General features: G+C 46.2%; 1 protein-coding gene across 1 annotated transcript in view; it reads right to left on the minus strand.

Moving 5' to 3' along the window:
• LGMN (legumain) overlaps window positions 1-20,444 on the minus strand; it is a 46,863-nt gene that overhangs the window by 24,011 nt on the left and 2,408 nt on the right. The window contains exon 2 of the mRNA XM_015427166.1: window positions 3,448-3,622. Within this exon, the coding sequence (XP_015282652.1) occupies window positions 3,448-3,585 (138 nt within the window). The 5' untranslated portion in view covers window positions 3,586-3,622. The remainder of the gene's footprint in view (window positions 1-3,447; window positions 3,623-20,444) is intronic.

Consider the following 20,444-nt stretch of genomic DNA (forward strand, 5'->3'; position numbering starts at 1 on the left):
ACTTCCTCCTCCTCCTCACACCCAGTGATTTTCATCCTCTAACATCTGTTTCTAAGCACACTTGTCTCTTCTTGGCCCAAACTGCTTGCAGTAAATTCACCACCTTTTTGCAGGTCGCTCAAGAATTGCAGCGCAGTCCAATTTTGATCCACTCTGCTTGTCCGCAAAGGGGTAGGAGTGGAAGACCTAAACATCTCATGAGTCAGGCAGCAAAAGTGCTACAAAACAAGATGGTGGTTGTGAAGTATTCCTACAGCACAGAGCCATAGTAACCTTCCACTACAATACAGCATGCCCAACACAGAACCAAAAAAGCCTCCACTGGCAGCCAAAGCAAAATGAATGCGACATTAAGGCCGCAGACATGTCCATACTTTCCCATGAGTAAGACCCGGCAAACATAATACACTTCTGAGCTAGCATGCATAGATTCCACTGTCAGTAAACTTAAATGGTTAGATTAACTGATCCAGAAATGTAAGAGAGGCTCTATATAATTAGGAAGCAATTTTTTAAAAAATGTTTAATACTTTTGTAAGTACTTACAAAAACTTTGGGTGGCAGCTGCCATTTTAGAAGAGGCATTCCCTCTTACCTCTTAGATAGCAGGGAAAGCCTCTTCTACAGATGGCACCCACTGTGTAACATCATCTCAACATGTCATTTTCTTTGGAGCCATGATTTTTATTCGTATACAAATGCATGCAGATTTGAGGCATCAAAATCCATTAAGATGTGTATGATTCTCTAAAGTGTTTTTAATCAGGTCAGGGCCCTTAGATGTTCTGTTCTGTGCCCACACCTACACTGATGCAAGAATGACCCACTAAGAAACATATTTAATTGAAAAGAGGTTTCTAAGTTCACTGTTGGAAGGGCTTACAATTCCTTTTGTTTAATTAAGGAGTCTTACATCCAAGACAACACTCAGTTGGCTGCAGGTAGTCAAAGGTTTCCAGACTGAAAGGAAAGGAACTGGGCATGAGATAATATATTTTAAACCTCAAGTTCTGTGTGAGATCATACATTTTAAACCTCAAGTTTTACTAGACTTTTTAAAGAGAGGGCACCAGGAGTCCACTTTCAATGGGAAGACACCAGCACTTGGTTCCAATGGTGGCTTAAATCACCATAGAAGGAGAAACCCCCCCCCCCCGACACTATTAGCTACCCCATCGCCGACACATACACAACTCTGCCACAACAGGGAGTAGCTCGTCCAGACGGCTTGGCTGTCAGAAAATGCTTCTAGTTAGAGATGACCTCTGAGAATCTGGCTGGATCCAGAAGCACCTGAGATGTCGTCACTCAGGTAATGCAATTATCAACTTGTCAATCAGATACTGAATGACTAGCCCAAGTTCTTATGTGTGATTTACATATGCATGCCCACCACCAATGCACTTCAGCACTACATGCCTGCAAGTAGGCTGCTGCAAAGAACTTTTGCATCAGACGGTGCTTTTCCATGGCTACGTGGGAGAACTGAGCAAATGCTGAACTGCAAAGGTGACCGGCTGATCCGCAAGAGTCACCATTTGTTTTTGGAGGAGTCCATACATTTTGCAACCTCATGTTCTGTATGCCACTTTACATCATAAAGTAGCACTGCTACATTTGCTTTTCTGAGCAGGTAACAGGGCTGCACTGCACAAAATGGTTTTACAAACTCACCTGGATAAATCATTAGGGACTGTTGGTCTACAGCTAGGTATAGTTTATTGTAAGTAGGATCCTATTTATGTAATTTCTGTGTCACATGAATACTCATGCTATGCTTCAGTTTTCTCTGGTAGTACGAGACGTCTAAAAATCCTAATGTATTGGTTATTGAATGCCCCATTTTTCTTTTTTATATGTGCATCTGTGAGTGTGTATGAGTGTGTGTGCACCTGGAAGTTACAGTGAGCTCTGGAGACTGACCCCTGCTGGGGGCCTGGAGGATATTCAGAGAGGTGGCTGAATAAAGCCTGCCCCCGCCTCCTGCCTCTGGTATTCCAAGGAGGTCTCCCATCCAAGTACTTGCCAGAGTCAACCCTGCTTAGATTCCAAGATCTGATGAAACTGGGCTTACCTGGGTTATCCAGGTCAGGGTGAATGCCCCATTTTTCTGATAGCACTGAATCACTATGTTTAATTAATTAATTAATTGGATTTCTAGCCCACAGGGCTCAGGGCGAGTTACAACAATATACACAACTAATTTAAAACAATTAAAACATAACTATGCAGTATTAAAAGCCTACAGAAACATCAGATGATACAACTCAGGATGGCGGTCAGGTGCAAATTAGTATGTCTGTCAGGTTCCACAGCCAAACAACTGAGTACATGCTTATCAGAAAGGTTATACTTTATTGCAGAGCTATAGATGCAGTAACAAAGTCACTGTTAAGAATGGCGTCGCCCGTACAAGCATAATGGGATATAGGGTATTCGTATGCACCCCCCCCCTCCTTAGGCCAATTAGCCACATTCCCATGCGCGGGAGAAGGAGCCCCAGGCCGTTAGAGCCGAAGCTGAGAACCGAAAGTGCTCCCACGGTTCCCTAAATCCGAGACAACACACACCACCTGCAAGGCCATAAATAAGCAAGCGTTACAGAAGCGAAGAAGGAATGCAGCGGTACTTGGTACACAGGGCAAGCAAGCATCCCACCCCCAACCCTTATGGCAGCATAGCTGACAACGTGCTCCCAAAAGTACGATCTGTATGTGTGTCCAAAGATGGGCCCTTATATGTTTATAACTGTCTTCCTAATAAATACATGTCGCTTTGTATATTATAAGTTTCAACTAGGTTTTTAATACTGGCCCTTTATTAGACTCCTTTCTTACCCAAAGATGAAACCCGATACTGGGCAAGTGGGCAAAAAGCCACAAACAGTAAAGGTAAAGGTAAAGGTTCCCTTGCTCGAAAGCCAGTCGAATCCGACTCTAGGGTTGCGGTGCTCATCTCCGTTTCAAAGCCGAAGAGCCAGCGCTGTCCGAAGACGTTTCCGTGGTCACGTGGCCGGCATGACTAAACACCAAGGCGCACGGAGCGCTGTTACCTTCCCACCGAAGTGCTCCCTATTTATCTACTTGCAATTTCTTGCTTTCGAACGGCTAGGTTGGCAGGAGCTGGAACTAGAGATGGGAGCTCACTCCATCATGCGGCACCCGGGTCTCGAACTGCTGAACTACTGACCTTCCACAGCCTGCAGTTCAGCGTCTTAACCACTTGAGCCACCGCAGCTCAATTAGCACAGAATAAAACGGGGCAAAGCAGGGGAAGGGAAGCCGATGTCGTTAGATGTAGGCCTGGCAGAACACCTCTGTTTTATGTGTGATCTGCCTTGAGTCCCTGTGAGGAAGGCGGGCTACTACGTAAACACATAAAACAGAGGAGGGGCATGGACCCAGCACAACAGCTGCCTTCCATTCCCTGAACACAAAGCGCTCTCACCTGGTGCCTGTAGTTATACCACCCATTCGAGCCGGCTACGATGAGAACCCAGTGCTTGCCGCCATCTCCGGGGTCCTCCAGGGGAAGGGTGCTGATGCCCAGGATACAGCCCAGCAGTATGGCCACTCTCAAAGCCATTCTCTCCTTTCTTCGATCAAGGACTTAATCGAGAACTCTGGGAACGCAAATAAAGTTGTGTCAGACAGAAAAATCCAAGCCATTAAAAACTCCCAACGTTTTCCCATACGTTTCAAAAAAAAAAGCAAAATGGAGAAATCACTTAAGTGCATTCGCAGAGTCATTTCTCGTATCTCTCTTGTTCTGAACGTGGCAAAGACAGAGGTGGTTTGTGTCGGGTCCTGGGTGGTCACTGAAAAGCCTATCTATTGAGATCAGTTTTATCCCATGGAGCTCAGGGGAGTTATGCTTTCCACCAGTGTTCCCTCTAAGCTGAGTTAGTGTGAGCCAGCTCACAGTTTTTTTAGCCTCCAGCTCACACATTTTTGTTTTAGCTCAGGAAGGGATGGCTCCAGAGCAAACTAATTTATGCAGTAGCCAAATCGCTCGCTCAGAACTTTAATGCCAGTAGCTCACAAAGTAAAATTTTTGCTCACAAGACTCCACAGCTTAGAGGGAACATTGCTTTCCACTCCCCGTTTTTTTTACAACAGCCCTGCGAGGTGGTTTAGGCTTTGAATCTACATCTCCCCAAGTCCAACACTCACTATTACACACCCCCTTGGCAGTCGACCCTTATGCGTGCTTATTCAGAGTTTGGTAGGGCTTCCTCTCAAGTATGCATGCCTAGGTTTGCAGCTGGCACATCTTAAAACACTCTTGCAGCATTTGGAGAGACTAACATATGGCACACTTTGCATTTCTTTATTTCAGGCTCCATCTCCGTTAGGGCTGGGGTGGCCCCATCTGCCAGACCAGAGATTAATGGGCAGCTGAGACAACACTGCAGCTCTTGAAAGAGAAAAAACAAACTGTACTGTCACTGAGTTTTCTACTTTTGCCGACTCATCCTGCGGAAAACCGGCGAAGGAAGCAAAACTTGCAGCGTTTTCACTGGAGGGGGAGGAAATGAGGACACGAGACTCGGACAGCACTGAAAGTAAACCACCGAGAACCTGTTCTCTTATTTGGTTCAGCCACCCGTGAAAGTGGGTGTACACAATGCTGCTGAACTGGAAAGGTAGTGCAATGAGAACCACTTCTCACAAGCCCTCGCAATCGCAAGCAGATAAAGTGGTTAAGGCCCATGTTCTGGGAGTACCCCGGCATTAGAAGAGTAAAACAAAACAAAAACAAAAAAAACCCCCAAAAAACTGCGGCTACTTCTGTTGAGCTCTAAACAAGTGATCTAGGAGCCAGCATCCTCAGAGTATTGAGTCACTAACTCTGATTCACCAAGCCAGCTGTGTCATTTCGGTGATGTTCAGATTTACCTCCCATTCCATAATTGACTCGTCTGTCTAGAGATTATTGCAAAGGACTCCAAGTCGCCTTCTACACTCATGAGGGGGGCGGGCCAGGCTTGTCGGGGACCCAGCCTTCTTGCCACTGCCGGGGACTGCTCTCAAATAACACCCTCAGGCAGCTCAGCTGTGGAGGGGCAGGTCGGTAGCAGTGGGCAAGCTCTCTTGCAGGAAACCCAGCTGGCGATTACCGGCCTTCTCGCTGACCGACCGCCAGTGTGGTACAGCAGAGGCTGGCCCTCAGAGACCCAGGTTCAAAGCCCCACTCAGCTCATAACCTCCCCTATTCTGAGGCTGCAAATCTCTGAGAATTAGTGTTAGGAAGCAACACCAGGGAAGGCCTTGGCCCCCACACCCTGTCTGTCAGCCCTCCAGGGAAACTGGCTGGCCAAATCCAGCAGGGCTCCTACGAGGCTGATTCAGTGCCCTCTCCGCACCAAGCAGAGTCACAGCCGCCGCCCCCGTCCAGTTTCTCACTGGAGTCTCTGAAAGTTTGTTCTACTAAAGGACTGCAATAATCGAGTCTGTTACTGAAAGTCCAGGAGAGGCTGAAGCGTTCTTCCACCACTGGATTCTGAATAATGACTGGTTTGCCTCTGCTCAGCATCTGTTAAGCATTCTTGTCCAGAGACTGTAGCCACTTGGACTTAAGAAGAAGAAGAAGAAGAGGAGATTGGATTTATACCCCGCCCTTCATTACCCAAAGGTGTCTCAGAGCGGCTTACAAACTCCTTTCCCTTCCCCTCCCCACAACAGACATCCTGTGAGGTGGGTGGGGCTGAGAGAGCTCTTTCGGGGACTGCTCTTTTTCAAGAACAGCTCTTATCAGAACTACGGCTTGCCCAAGGTCATCCAGCAGGTGCAAGTGGAGGCGTGGGGAATCAAACCCGGTTCTCCCAGATTAGAGTCCGCGCACTTAACCACTACACCAAACTGGCTCTCACTGATCAATATCAATTTCTATTAATAACTCCTAATGCAAGAGCCTGGATGGCCCAGGCTAGCCCGATCTTCTCAGACCTGCAAAGCTAAGGAGGCCTTGGCCCTGGTTAGCATTTGGATGGGAGACCACCAAGGAAGCCCTAGAAGCAGGAAATGGCAAAACACCTCCATTTTTCTCTTGCCTTGGAAACCTTATGGGGTTTGCCACAAGTCGGCTGCAACTTGGTTAGAGTTAGAGGCGATAAACCATCCTTGCTAAGACCATTATTTATTTATCTAGCTGGCCATCCAGACAAGGACAGGCCGCACGCCATCAGGGAATCCTCAGCACAGCCCGTTTCAGTGAACAGGAACCGGGCGTAAGAGTAATATTTTGAAGGGTGTCTGCGCAGGAGCACTTCCTGGTGCAATGAGGCTTGTTGCCGGTAAGCAACAAAAGAAGACTCTTTCTGAACAGCGTATTTGCTTTCGTGAAACACTTTAAGGAGGCCTCAACATGACTTCTGAAGGAGCAATTCAACCTGAGGCACCATCGCTTATGTAAACTGGCTGTCTACCAAGAATGCTGGTCTTCTACAAATCACGGAAACACCCAGGCCGTTCCAAAGATATGAACACAGGATCAGACTAACAGTCCATCTTAGGGATGCCAACCTCCAGGTGGGGACTGGGAATTACAGAGATCAGTTCTCCTGGAGAAAACGGATGCTCTGGAGGGTGGGGACTCTATGGTCCTGTACCTCGCTGAGGTCCCTGTCCTCCCCAGGCTCCACCCCCAAATCTCCAGGAGTTTCCCCACCTGAATCTTTCCCAACCTGGGTCCCCATCTCCCAACAATGGCCAGGGAGGACCCAGCATCTCTAGTTCACCCAGTCCTGCAACTTGTTTTCTCAGAGGCCAGCAAGGTGCCCACAAGTATTGCACAGAGGCCAAAATATCCATCTGTAACTGCCCCCCCCCCCCGCAACTGGTATTCAGAGGTACACTATCCCGGACATACAGGTTCTGTTTAACCATCATGACTAATAGCCATTGATGGAACAAAGTTTGAGTCCAGTGGTACCTTTAAGACCAACAAAGTTTAATTCTGGGTATAAGCGTCTGTGTGCATGCACACCTCTTCAGATACATTGAAACAGACTTCGCGATTGATGGACCAATCCTCGATGACTTTCTACACTCACTTTTAAACGCCGTCTAAGTTAACTGCCCTCCCAACATCTTGTGGCAGAGAATTCCGAAACTTAATGAGTTGTTAAGTGAAGGAGTACTTTCTTTTTTCTGTCTGTCCCAAGCCTACTGCCCCATCAACTTCACTAGGTGCTCTAAATTTTAATATTATGGGGCAGGTAGTAAAAGATCTCCTCTCTAACCTTTGCTAGAATGGAAAATCCCCAAAGCTTCAGCTTTTCCTTCTGAAGAAAAAAAGACGCTGCCACCTCTTGATCATTTTAGCAGCCCTTTCCAGCAATAGAGTTTTCCCCCGCCAGATTTCCAAAAACATGGGGGATGCCAAAGTGTGTGTGTAAGAGGCTCAAAGGTAAAAGGTAAAGGTTCCCTTGCTCGAAAGCCAGTCGAGTCCGACTCTAGGGTTGCGGTGCTCATCTCCGTTTCAAAGCCGAAGAGCCAGCGCTGTCTGAAGACGTTTCCATGGTCATGTGGCCGGCATGACTAAACACCAAGGCGCACGGAGCGCTGTTACCTTCCAACCGAAATGGTACCTATTTATCTACTTGCAATTTCTTGCTTTCGAACTGCTAGGTTGGCCGGAGCTGGAACTAGAGATGGGAGCTCAAAGGTTACCCGCAAAATAGATCTGCAATTCAATGATGTGCTGACCCCTGTTGTGAAGATCAAGGTAAATATTTTTTCCCCCTTCTTTCACCCTGCTCTTCCACCAAGGGGCTTTGCACACGATTATACCCCCTCCCACTTTACCCTCACAGCCTCCTTGCACAGCAGGTGGGTCTGAGGCAGCCTGGCTCAGGATCAGCCAGTGCGCTTCCTGGCAGAATCAGGATTTGAACCGGGGTCTCCCAGATCCCAGTTTTAATGCTCTAAAAACTACACCAAACTGTCTCACACCATGCATCTCTATATGACTACAGAAAACAAAGGATGGCCTTTGATTAAGAGTTAAACATTTTCCTGCAATGACGTCACTAACAAGGAAGAGAAAGGGCAATGAAAAATAAACTAGTTCCATCTCAGAAAGCAAAGAAGAAAAAGGAGAAAAGGAAGCTTCTTTTGTGCAGGTTCTGGTGATAACCAGCCACATTACTGGCACCCAGATTTGATCAAAGAAAAGCAGCGGTTAACAAGTCCTTGACAAACTGCAGGGCAAATCACTGCAAGACAGTTGTCCCAAGCTTGAATTTCAGCGTTCACATCAAGCATGCACAGTGTTTTAGCACTCCAGATTTATCACAAACCAGTTTGGGCAATCATGTCTTTTCAAGATACTGCTAAACATAACGTATGCATCTGAAATTTGGATACAAAGGGTTCTATGAACTCTCTGGGCAGATGGTTTGGGCTGTTTTAAAAAAACGAGCTGAAATTAATTTGCTGAATTCTAAAACATCACAACCGGCTTTTCCAAACTCCCCTACGCCGGCTCACCACTGAGAAGAAACCAAGTTTCCATCACAGAACCTCCGTGTTAGGGGTGTACAAACCCCCCCCCCATGGTATTCTATGGGTTCAGGTACTTTGAACCTGAAAAATATCAGTATTTCCTGATATTCCCAATACTGATATGGTATTCGGATTTGGTAAATATTTGGGATTCCCAAAACTTTTTGGCTCCATTATAATCTACGGGGACCATTACAGTCAATTGTCCCTATAGGGTATAATGGAGAATCGATCTGGGGGTATCTGGGACTCTGTGGGGGCTGTTTTTTGAGGCAGAGGCACCAAATTTGCAGCACAGCTGCTGGTCCCTGTCCTCAAAAGCACCCCCCACATGTTTCAAAAAGATTGGACCAGGGGATCAAATTCTATGAGCCCCCAAAGAAGGTGCCCCCATCCTCCATTATTTCCAACGGCGGGGAAAAGGAATGCAAAGGGGCCTCGTTCCCTTTAAATGCCGTTTGCAAACCACGCCGCAAGTGAACTCCGAAGTGGGGAGTTCACCAGGAAGTTATTTAAAGGGAAGGCAATTCCTTTAAACACCAGTTATTCGGCAGCCCTGAAAACCCCCAAATATTTTCAAGATTTCTAGGATCAGCCATTTCAGATAGCTTTAGACAATACCGATAAGGTATTTTCCAGGTATTTTTTTCAGCTCGGTATTGCCCAAATGCACACCCCTACTCCACGTGTCATACGAAGATTCTGTGGCACGTCTGAGACATACACTCAGCTCACTGGCTGGGCCAGTTTGGTCACATGGTTACCTCACACAGCACTGAGAGTGCCTCCTGTCACACACCCCATATGTCTCTCCAATTGTGAGACAAAGATCTGTGACTGACAACCTGGCTTTCTGGGGAACCTGTCAGGCCTATCACTCATCAGTTCAGTTCAGATGCATATGAACTTCATTGTTAGAAGTCTTGGAAGTCTTTCAGTATGAGTTCCCTGCCTCTTGTCCCTTCATCTTCCCCGAACACACTGCTCAAGAACCAAGGACTCTCTCCATCTTGTGACCCATAAACTTCGGCTTGCTTTTCTGCCTACAAACCAGCATTCCAAAACAAAGTTGAACCCTGGTTAGTAGGTAAGATACGTCTCTTGATTGCTCTGCAATCACTATTGAAGCAGCAGTTTCACTTGGCTTCAAATTTCATTTAATCGAGATTCTTTTTGAACATAAATAAGTCTGAACAGGCCAAATACTTCAGACAAATTAGCTAAACAAATAGTAGCTGAATCTGACTGCAAAACCTTGACAAGGATGTTACAGAGAATGGTGCCCATTATTATTTGAGCTTTATTGCACTGGAGTACTAACTCTAGCAATCAGCAGACATTATTTTTATTTTAGGAGAGTGAAAAACTTTGAGCTGAGACAATACTGCATTCATAAGTCCACAGAAAAGGCATCTTAGAAGATGGTTACTTCCTGTATAATCATAAACATTTCAATGATTGAAGAGGGTCTAGGTAAGATACAAGGTTATTTTATTTATTTACAGAATTTGTATCCCACCTTTCTGCCCTTACAAGGGCCACCAAGGTGGCTACAATTAAAAAACACATTTTAAAACCACTAAGACAAATCTACCATTAAACCATTAAAATTGACCCATGACTCCCCAAAACACGGCTCCAAGAACTGCCCGAGCGCAAATACCACCTTGGTAGGTTTGAACTCCTGAATGCAAGGGCTAAAAAGGAACTTCTTTTTCTTGGCACATGCTGCACTCAGCCAGTTTCACCATGGGAATCCACTGACCTCATAACTTACAGCTCACAAGTGCTCCCCCCCCCCCAAAAAAAGAGCCTGCATATTTTTCAAGTGTTTGAAACTGCAAATGTGTTGCTTAATTTTCTTTCCCTCAGCCCCCCTGAATCGCCACAAGCACCATTAATATAATTATTTATATCCTATGAACGCACAGCAAGGCAGGAGCGAGGGAATGCGTGCCTGCACAGAAAACACCTTGATGAACAACAGTTACAGGTAAGCGCAATGCTTTTTTCATCTTCAGTTTTCTGTGCAGTCCCACATTGGGAGACTACAGAGCTCATTACTTGGGAGGCGGGGTGAGTTTCAGGGCAACAAGGAGCGCAGCACGACTATGCCAACTGCTGAATCTCTTCTCACATTCACGTCCACTGAACAGTGCTTAACAAAGGTGTCCGCCAATGACCACGTTGCTGCATGACAGGTGTCCTCCAAGGGAGTGCCTCTCCAGAATGCTGCCAACACTGCCTGTGCCTGTGTTGAATGCACCGGAAGCGCCAGAGGACATGGTAGATTGCCCCACTCACACCCCAACCAAATAGCCAAGACTATCCATCTGGAAATGGTCTGCGCGGAGGCTGCCCCCCCCCCCCTCCAGCTACCCGAGTAGCAGACAAAAAGGAACAGGGACTGCCTGAAACTCTTTGTTCTGTCTAGGTTTCAAAAAAAGGGCTATCTGTATTACTAAAGGTGGCCATGGGGAAAACAAATTAAACAACCTCTTAAAAAAAACCCCTCTTGGACCCTGGGTGAGAAAACAGCATTCTGTCCTGGATCCTGATATGATAGGCAGATATAACAGCTAAATGTACCTTAGAGGAAGAAACCACCAGATCAGAATCTTTGAGAGACAACAGATATTCAAATATTGATGCAACGGGGCAATTTTCCACGTGAACTCCCTGTGCCCTGGCCCAGTTAGAAACATGGACCCACTGACCCCATGAGACTTCCTAGGAGAGAGTCTACAGGCGTTAAGAAGGACATAGGCTACTTGGTCTAAGTACCCAATCTGGGATCGTTCAGCTGTCAACTGGAGCCTGCTCATCTTGTGGTGGACCACAGGACCCCTGTGAACTAAGTCTGCAGCTGAAGGAAGGTAGATTCCCTTGGATAATGCTGGGGGGACCTAGAACCAGGTTTGTTTGAGCCAAAAAGGAGTGATCAGGATACACCAAGTGTATTCCTTTCAGATCTTGGTCAACACTTTGTGAATGAGCAGGAAGGCAGAAAATATGGTGCTTGTCCAGAGGATCTGACATGCATTCCCTAGAGAGGGATGATCTGTACCCACCTGGAACAGAATGCCGGGGCTTTCACATTGATGCAGGTAGCAAAAAGGTCTACTCCCCCCCAAAAAAAACCCTGCTGGGAAACTGGGAAAATATACTTCTTTCCCAGAGACCATTCATGTTCTGATTGTTATTTGATTTATTTGATTTCTATCCCACCCTCCCCGCAAGCAGGCCCATTCTGCTAAGGATATCCACACTTGTGTGGGCAGTACCTGCTACATGTACTGCTTGGAGGGAGGACCTTTGATCTATGACCAATTCCCAAATGAAAGTGGTTTCCCTGCACAGGGCCGTTGAGGCTGTGCCCCCCTGTCAGTTTATATAGGTCATTGCCATACTATTGCCCATAACAACCTGAATGACATTTCCCTTGGTGAGCTCTGCGAACGAAGGAAGGGCGTAACGTATTGCATGTTTACTCTGAGAGGTTAATATGAAGACCCCTTTCCTCAGGTGACCACACATCCTGAACAGAAAATGACCCACAATGGGCTTCCCCAGCCCTGCTAGGAAGCATCAGAGGTGAAAGACAGCTGAGGCATCCTTCCCCCAAATGGTACCCCTGCTAAGAGGTTACTATCGCACGCCCACCAGCTTAACTGGCATATTATCGATCTAGGAACCATGAACCTAGTATGCTGGGAATGCACAGCAGGATGAAATTGACTTTAAAAACAATTTTGTAAAGGCCATATTCTTAGGCGTGCATATGGGGTTGTGGCTGTGGTAGAAGCCATCACCCTAACAACGGACTGATTGAAAGCTATTGTTAGACAAGCCCCCAATCAATGCCTTAGGATGCAAGGCTCACATACAGGTAGGAAAGCCCTGACTACTGCGGCATCTAGAACAGCCCCAATAAAGGAAACTTTGAGAAGTTTGGAGGAATGATTTCTTACTGCTAATTATTAAGCCCAATTCCTGGCAAGTCTGTATAATCAGGGAAACTTGCGACTCAAATTCCCCAAAGAAGGTGCCATCGCAAGCCAAACATCAAAATATGGGTGCACAGAGCACCCTTTAGACCTTAGGTGTGCTACTACAACAGCAATACATTTAGATAGTACCCATGGGGCAGCTGCCAACCCAAACAGAAGGGCCATATACTGGTAGGAAATGTGGTTGTTATTTAAGGTGCAGGAACCTACAATAACCAGGGTGGATAGCAATATGGAAATAAGCATCCTGAAGGTCAAGTACACAAAACCCACAGTTTAATGTTAACAACTGTAGGACTAACTCCAATGACATTTTGAACTTCCAGACATTCAGAAAAAATTTTTTTAGAACCCTCAGGTCCAGGATTGGTCTAAGACCGCCATCTTTTTTGGGACCTGCTGTGATGCCAAAAGAACGAGCTGCCTGCTTGTTCTTTTTAATTTGGGATAAAAGACTGTCAGTTGACGAAGCAAATAATGTTGTTCCCTCAAAGGGGAGGTCTTCCACCTTCTGCTGGGTGTCCGGAGGGAGAGCCATGGAGTGCAGCCAAGCATGTCTTCTCAACGTGAGAGCAGAAGCCATGGCCTTGGAGGAGGAGTCAGCGGAATGTCTGCCTGCATTGATATGTTTTTTTGGAAAGGTGCAACACTTCCGCTTGGAGGAGTATAGCCAGAGGCCTCTTGTCTTTGGGCAGAAGCTCTATATAAACAGCCATCTTTTCCCAGGGGAACAACTGGGTATCCTCCCATAACTGCACTATAGTTGGCAATGAGCAGGTTGGGAGCAGCAGACGACTAGACGTTTCTACTAAGTGTGTCAATCTTTCGCCCTTCTCTATCGGCTGGTGAGGAATGCTGCTTTGCCTGCATTTCTTCAGCTATTAGGGATGAAGCCAGAGGGTGGCAAAATAAATAGGAATGGCCTTCCCGTCGCACTCTGTATAAATTCTCAACTTTTTTGGACATGGCAGCCATGTTGGCGGGTTTCTCCTTAGGGCCTTGGAGACGCCAGCAGTACCCTCCAGAATCGGGAAAGCAATTATACCCAGAGCTTGCCTAAAAACTTGTCTGGCAATATGGAAATAAGCATCCTGGATTGCTGGAGGACACCTCTATCTCTAACAATTTAGCCATTCGCATCGTTTGCTCTGTGTAGAGCTTCAAATCTTCATTAGGTGACACTGGATCAGGGTCCCCTACAGTGTCGTCAAGAGACAGGTCAGATGGAAAGCTAGGGTTGCCAGCCTCTAGGTGGGGCCTGGAGATCTCCTGCTTTTACAAATGATCTCCGGCTGACAGAGATCAGCTCCCCTGGAGAAAATATAGAGCCAAAAATGAGAGGTCACGGGTGGCAGTGGAAATCCAAAAACAACATCAGTGACAAAAATAACGAAGAGTCAATAAAGATATGTTGCAAAATCGTTTATGGTAGTCATTCTGTCGAAAATACCCTTCTGTTATCGCTCACACGCTAACGAATGCTGCGCAATGTAAACAATTCGTTTCACAATATTTGCTTTATCTGAGCATGTAGCAATCACAATTCTTATCAATTACTACTTATCAACTCTTGAAGGAAACATTCCATGTTGACTCTTTAATAACAGAATCCAAGGTCTTCTTGGATCCACCCCCAAAGTCTCCAGGTATTTTCCAACCCAGACCTGGCAACCCTAGTTTGAGCCCAGACCAGAAGGAGAGTCAGCCCTCAAAGACGGTTCTTCCTTGGAATCTGAATGCCCCATAAGGGGGTGAGGAGAAATTGTAGGAGGGTACCAAACTATCAGATCGGCAGCATCACGATTCTGTGAAGAGGGGTAGCTTGGTTCCAGAGGTGCTTTTCACGACTGCCAATCACCCCATTCCTGAGGTCTAGGAGATGGAAAATAATAAAGGTAGCCTTCCAAAGGAGATGGAGACATAGGCCTCTGCCTCAGAGCCGGGGAGGATGGTTCCACTGGATGGCTCGCTGCTGGAACTGCCAATGCACTCTGGCCAGTTCCAATTCCCCTTTGGAAAATGAATGAGCCTGAGAGGCATGCAGAGAAGGCATTTGTGGTGGGGGACTCATTTCCAATCCATCGGGACTGACGCTGACTTGACTGGAACCGAAGAGTCACTCGATTCCGGGAGCAACTTGGAACTGGAATGTTGTTTCTCCTTATGTTTGGACTTGGAACATGCCTTCTTTGGCAGGGGTTCTGACGTGCAGCATTCAGATGAACGTGTGATCAGACCCGACACTTCCGTTCTGTCCCTAGAACTGACAGAACCGAGATGCTCAATGGTGGACTCACAAGTTAGTCAGTTCTAACTGATGATTTTGAAGGCAACGATTGGCTGTGCTCCACCGGGGCACGTTTTCACTGCTGGGCTATTGGAGCAAGAGCGCCTTCTTCTGTAAATTAGCCTTCAAGCGTGCTGCTAGGTCTGAGAGGGCCTTCAGGGTAAACTGGAGGCAGATCTTGCACTTGGCTGCATTATGGGCATCACCCAAGCAGAGAAGACACAGAAGGTGCTCGCATCTGAGAGAGACATTTTTGTACCGCACTGGGTAAATTTTTTAAATAAAGCCTTCTGCGACACACCTCCAGCAAAGAGAGAGCCCAGAAAAAGAGAGACTTCAAGAAAACTCACGATACTCAATAGCTGAAGAGAACATGTCCTCACAACATGACAGTGAAGAAAGGACTGCAGAGCACGTGACAGGTGGGAAGATGGCCTCTAACGACCTCTCCAGGGGAAGAGCTCCCCTTGGAGTGTTAAAAAGATACCGGAATAGCTGTAAAAGAGCCTCCAGTGGCTGGCCTGCACAATCTCAGTCCCAATGTGTGCCTACAAAGAAGACTGAAGAGGAACATAAGCACATAAAAGAGCAGACATAAGTAGCAGTATTTAACCATCTGAGGACCTGGAAGAGAACTGAACACCTTTACCCTGATGCCAACAGGAAAGGTCATGCTAGCATCAGTTCCAAACCCACCAACCTCACTTTTGAAAGGGGGGGGTCAGCATCTGTCACCAAGCCTTAGAGGATGGTCTCAGGAAACAGGCAGGTTTCTCTTGGAGACAGCAGATGTAAACCAACACGGCATTTGAAAGTTTTTGTTCTGCTAGTCCATTTGAAAAGACCCAAGCCACTGTAATATATGTTAAAGTAAAAACTAGCTAATATACAGACTCTTGTGTTCTCAAACCATAAAACATCTATCCTTTAAAGCTCTGAAGTCAACAGAGTACTTAGCAGATTATCTGTGGGCAGAACAAGTAGGAGAGAGATGTCCGCAATACATAAACATGGAACACATATCAATGTGGCACAGGGCAAGGCAGCGTCTTGGATAAGATTAAGATTCATAATCTGGACAAAACTATTTAGAAAGCTGCAACCTCATGTACACTTACTGGGGAGCAAGCACCCCCAATTCAGTGGGATTTACTTCTGAATAAACATGCCTATGAGCACACTGCATGATCAACAGGACTCGACAGTCCTTAGCTTTGGCTAGATCACATCCAGAATGAAGTAATCATCACAGCAACGGAAGTTAACCTTGCAGCATATAGCTCTACTAACCAGCTAGTCCTATAAGCACTTTTCAATCTCTTCACTTCCATTCGTCACCTTACAATAAAGACTTCACTAAGAAACTGAACATTTTTCCAGACTCGTCCACAGAATGACACGAGTCTTTGAATGTATTTCCTACATCTGGCTTTGATGCCAAAGTATCTGCAAGCTCACTGTCTGGCAAACTGAATTCTGTTTATTTTGTGGCCTATCTGCTTTGACAGGATTCCCATCAGACATCTGGCACAGCACAGTGGTTAGAGCATCAGAACAGGATCTTTGGACACAAGGTCTGAATCCCCACACTGCCATGGAAAATTGCTAGGCGACCACACACCCACCACCACAACAACCCACCTTACAGGGTTATTGTGAAGAGGGAGCAGAGGAGGGGAGACGAATGTGGTAAGTCACTTTGGGTCCAGATTGGGGAGAAAAAGCAGAGTAATAAATGTTTTTTTAAAATGGCTCAAGAAATCCCCTTGTATATACACCAAACTTCTATCTGAAGAGTGACAAAGAAAATCAGTTAGCCACCCTCTCTCTTGTTTTCATAAAACTTAAATGAAATTTAAAGCTGCGGTGCAAGAACAGAAAAAGGACAGGCTCCCTTATTCATACTGAAACCTAAGATTTTGTCAGGTGGTAGAACCTATCCTCTTCATCCTACCTCAAGTATCCAACCTAGGCCCGAGGAATTTTTTCCAGATTGAGGAGCTTCCCTGCAGCTTCAGTGGCACTTCCTCCAATGGAGGAGGTTTTTCTCAAATTTAAGTGGCTCTTTTGTTGGGAGAACAGCCACAAGTCAGAGGAAAACACCTTAGGCTCAAGGAAAGCCTTAGACTTTCCTCAGTGGCACGGCAGCATACAGGCCAGTGTCATGGAACCAGGCTATGGAGGTAGTACTTCAGGTAATTGCTGACAAGACAACAGCAGCCCATTTATTTTTTCCTTCAGGTCTTGTTATTTTATTTATAGTTTATGTCTTAAATTTGTTACATCATCCAATCCCTGCAATGCAGGGCTCTGGGTGATGTACATCATTCATAAAAACATCAAGATAAAACGAAAACATTAATGACATATTTCAAACACTTGACGCCTGTTACTTGATGCCTGACTTGATGACTTGATGCCTGTCTTGAGACTTGATACCAGTAGGATCAGGCTATTAGGATCAGGTTACACTGAAAGAGAACTCTGTGCAAGCAGAGGGGAGAGAAAAGTGGACCCCCCCCTTTGATGGACAGAAGGGAAATGAGCGTTAATCAATTCAAGAGTGTTTGGGGCTCAGAACACCTTGTACACTTTGGGAAAGTTACCTGTCTCCATATAGTTCAACCCTTTATTCCTGACAGCGGCTAGCCAAATGCTTTCAGAAAGCTTAGAAACAGGACACGATGCTAACAAGTCTCTTTTGCAATTGGTCCCCAGGAAAGCTGGTCTTCAGAGGTCTACTGTCTTTGAAGCAGAGGTCCATCAGTGATGGAGCAGAGGTCCATCAGTGGCTATTAGCCACAAGGTATAGATAGGGACTCTGGGGCAAGTGATGCTCTGTCTTCTTGGTGCTTGGGGGGGGGGTCAACAGTGGGAGGGCGTCTAGTGTCCTGGCCCCACTGCTGGACCTCCTGATGGCACCTGGTATTTCTGGCCACTGTGTGATACAGAGTGTTGGACTGGATGGGCCTCTGGCCTGATCCAACATTGGCGTCTCTTATGTTCTTATGAACATGGAAGTTCCATTCAGCTATCATAGCTGATCTGAGCAGCTGACCAAGAGCAAACACATAGCCGGCACAAACAGCTTTAAGCGGGGGAAACTAAGGAACGTACAATGTGATTGGTTTGGCCAGGGAATGAAAAAAAGGCTTTTTAGAGAGCCAGTTTGGTGTAGTGGTTAAGTGTGCGGACTCTAATCTGGGAGACCCAGGTTTGATTCCCCACTCCTCCACTTGCACCTGCTGATGTGACCTTGGGTCAGTCACAAGCTCTGGCACAGCTGTCCTTGAAAAAGAGCAGTTTGTGTCAGAGTTCTCTCAGCCCCACCCACCTCACAGGGTGTCTGCTGTGGGGAGGGGAAGGGAGAGGAGTTTGTAAGCCGCTCTGAGACTCCAAGTGAAGGGCGGGGTATAAATCCAATCTCTTCTTCTTCTTCTTCTTCTACTAGTAAGAGTACAAGAAAAACATTTTAAGCCACATACTGCTTCCTGTCCTACTTTCAAGCTGTGGTAAAACAAACCTAGAGATTACCTCACTGAATCAACCCCAACCTACCTAGGCCCCATAGGCCGTGGGGAAACACCCAGGCTAAGGTGGTGATAGCCATCTCTAGCAGCAGGTCCTCAGAAACTGGCAAGAGCTCTCTCTAACAACAACGAAACATCCTGCCTCTGAGAGCAAAGGGTTCTATTTTGCCGTGATTTACAGTGTTAAAGAGAAGATCAGACATAATGATTAAAAACAGATCTCTCTCTGACTATCTGAGGTAGCAACAACAGCATTTCTGGGAAGAAACTGCACAAAGTCATTTGTGCACAAAGGAAGTAGTTATGCAGTTTGGTCCATCCTTAAACCTACTCTCAGTTTCAGTGGACATACACAGCCTCAGCTGCTCCAGCAGAGTCAGCTACCATCGTCTCCCTCCATAAGAAGGTGCACGGGTTCGGGTCTTTTTGCGATCTTCCCAATCATAGGTCATTTCCCAGGTTGTCATAAGATGTTCCCAAATATAACAGGAAAGAAAACCTATGCATCTATCAATAACGTGTAGGTTTGTTCTCTCGAGGTCATGCACTTTCTGAAGAGGGGAAAAAAGAGACTTACACATCTTTCCCATGTAATCCGTCCATGCATCTTAAGAGACAGGTATGTACTCATGCATCGTTCCACAACTTGCTCAGTTGTTGTTGTTCAGTCGCACAGTCGAGTCAGACTCTTCACGACCCCATGGACAAGATCCCGCCAGGCCCTCCTGTTTTCCGCCGTCCTCTGAAGCTGGCTCAATTTCATGTTCATTGCATCGATGACACTGTCTAACCATCTCATCCTTTGCCGTCCCCGTCTTCTTTGACCTTCAATCTTTCCCAGCATCAGGGTCTTCTCCAGTGAGTGCTCCCTTCTCATTTGGTGGCCAAAGTATTTGAGCTTCAGTTTCATTATCTGGCCTTCCAGGGAACAGTCAGGGTTGATTTCTTTTAGGATTGACTGATTTGATCTTCTTGCAGTCCAAGGGACTCTCAAGAGTCTTCTCCAGCACCATAGTTCAAAAGAATCTATTCTTTGGCGCTCGGCCTTCCTTATAGTCCAACTCTCGCAGCCATACATGACTACTGGGAATACCATTGCTTTGACCATGCGGACTTTTGTTGGCAGGGTAATGTCTCTTCTTTTTATCATGCTGTTTAGGTTCGCCATCGCTTTCCTCCCAAGGAGTAGGCGTCTTTTAATTTCATGGCTGCTGTCACAGTCTGCGGTGATCTGGGATCAGTTGTTCCATATCCGGTTCTAACTGTTGCTTCTTGACCCTTATACAGGTTTCTCAAGAGACATGTGAGGTGGTCTGGTACTCCCATCTCCTTAAGGACCTGCCATAGTTTGTTGTGATCCACACAGTCAAAGGCTTTAGCATAGTCAATGAAGCAGAAGTAGATGTTTTTCTGGTACTCTCTTGCTTTCTCCATAATCCAGTGAATGTTGGCAATTTGATCCCTAGTTCCTCTACCTCTTCGAAACCCAGCTTGTACTTCTGGCAGTTCTCTATCCACGTACTGTTGAAGCCTAGCTTGTAGCATCTTGAGCATGACCTTGCTAGCGTGTGATATGAGTGCAATTGTGCAGTAATTTGAACATTCCTTGGCATTGCCCTTCTTTGGGATTGGAATGTATACTGACCTTTTCCAATCCTGTGGCCACTGTTGCGTTTTCCAAATTTGCTGGCAAATTGAGTGCAGCACTTTAACAGAATCATCTTTTAAGACTTTGAATAGCCCAGCTGGAATACCATCACCTCCACTAGCTTTGCTGAAGTACTCAGTAACTTGCTCAGTAGCAGCTTTCTATGCTCACAGTTGGGCATTGCTGGAACCCAGCCTAGAATCTAAAAACCCCTGGGGGAAGAAGTCACAGATCTTCTCCCAAAGGACACCACATGTAAAGCAGTACAGATTACGTACCCTGTGTTGCTTCCCATCAGCTAAGTGGGGTGGACAGCCATGCGCTTTCTAGCAGCGGAACATGAATAGCTGAAACAGCTCTCCTGATTTTTAAAGTGAAAGCTTGCAGTACGTGTATCTAAAAGCTGTGATTCCTCAATTGTTCTGGCTTTAGAGAACACCTCCCACACTGTCTTGCCAACAA

Source organism: Gekko japonicus, unplaced genomic scaffold, assembly GCF_001447785.1.
Source record: "Gekko japonicus isolate JY-2015 unplaced genomic scaffold, Gekko_japonicus_V1.1 scaffold256, whole genome shotgun sequence".
NCBI lineage: Eukaryota > Metazoa > Chordata > Lepidosauria > Squamata > Gekkonidae > Gekko > Gekko japonicus.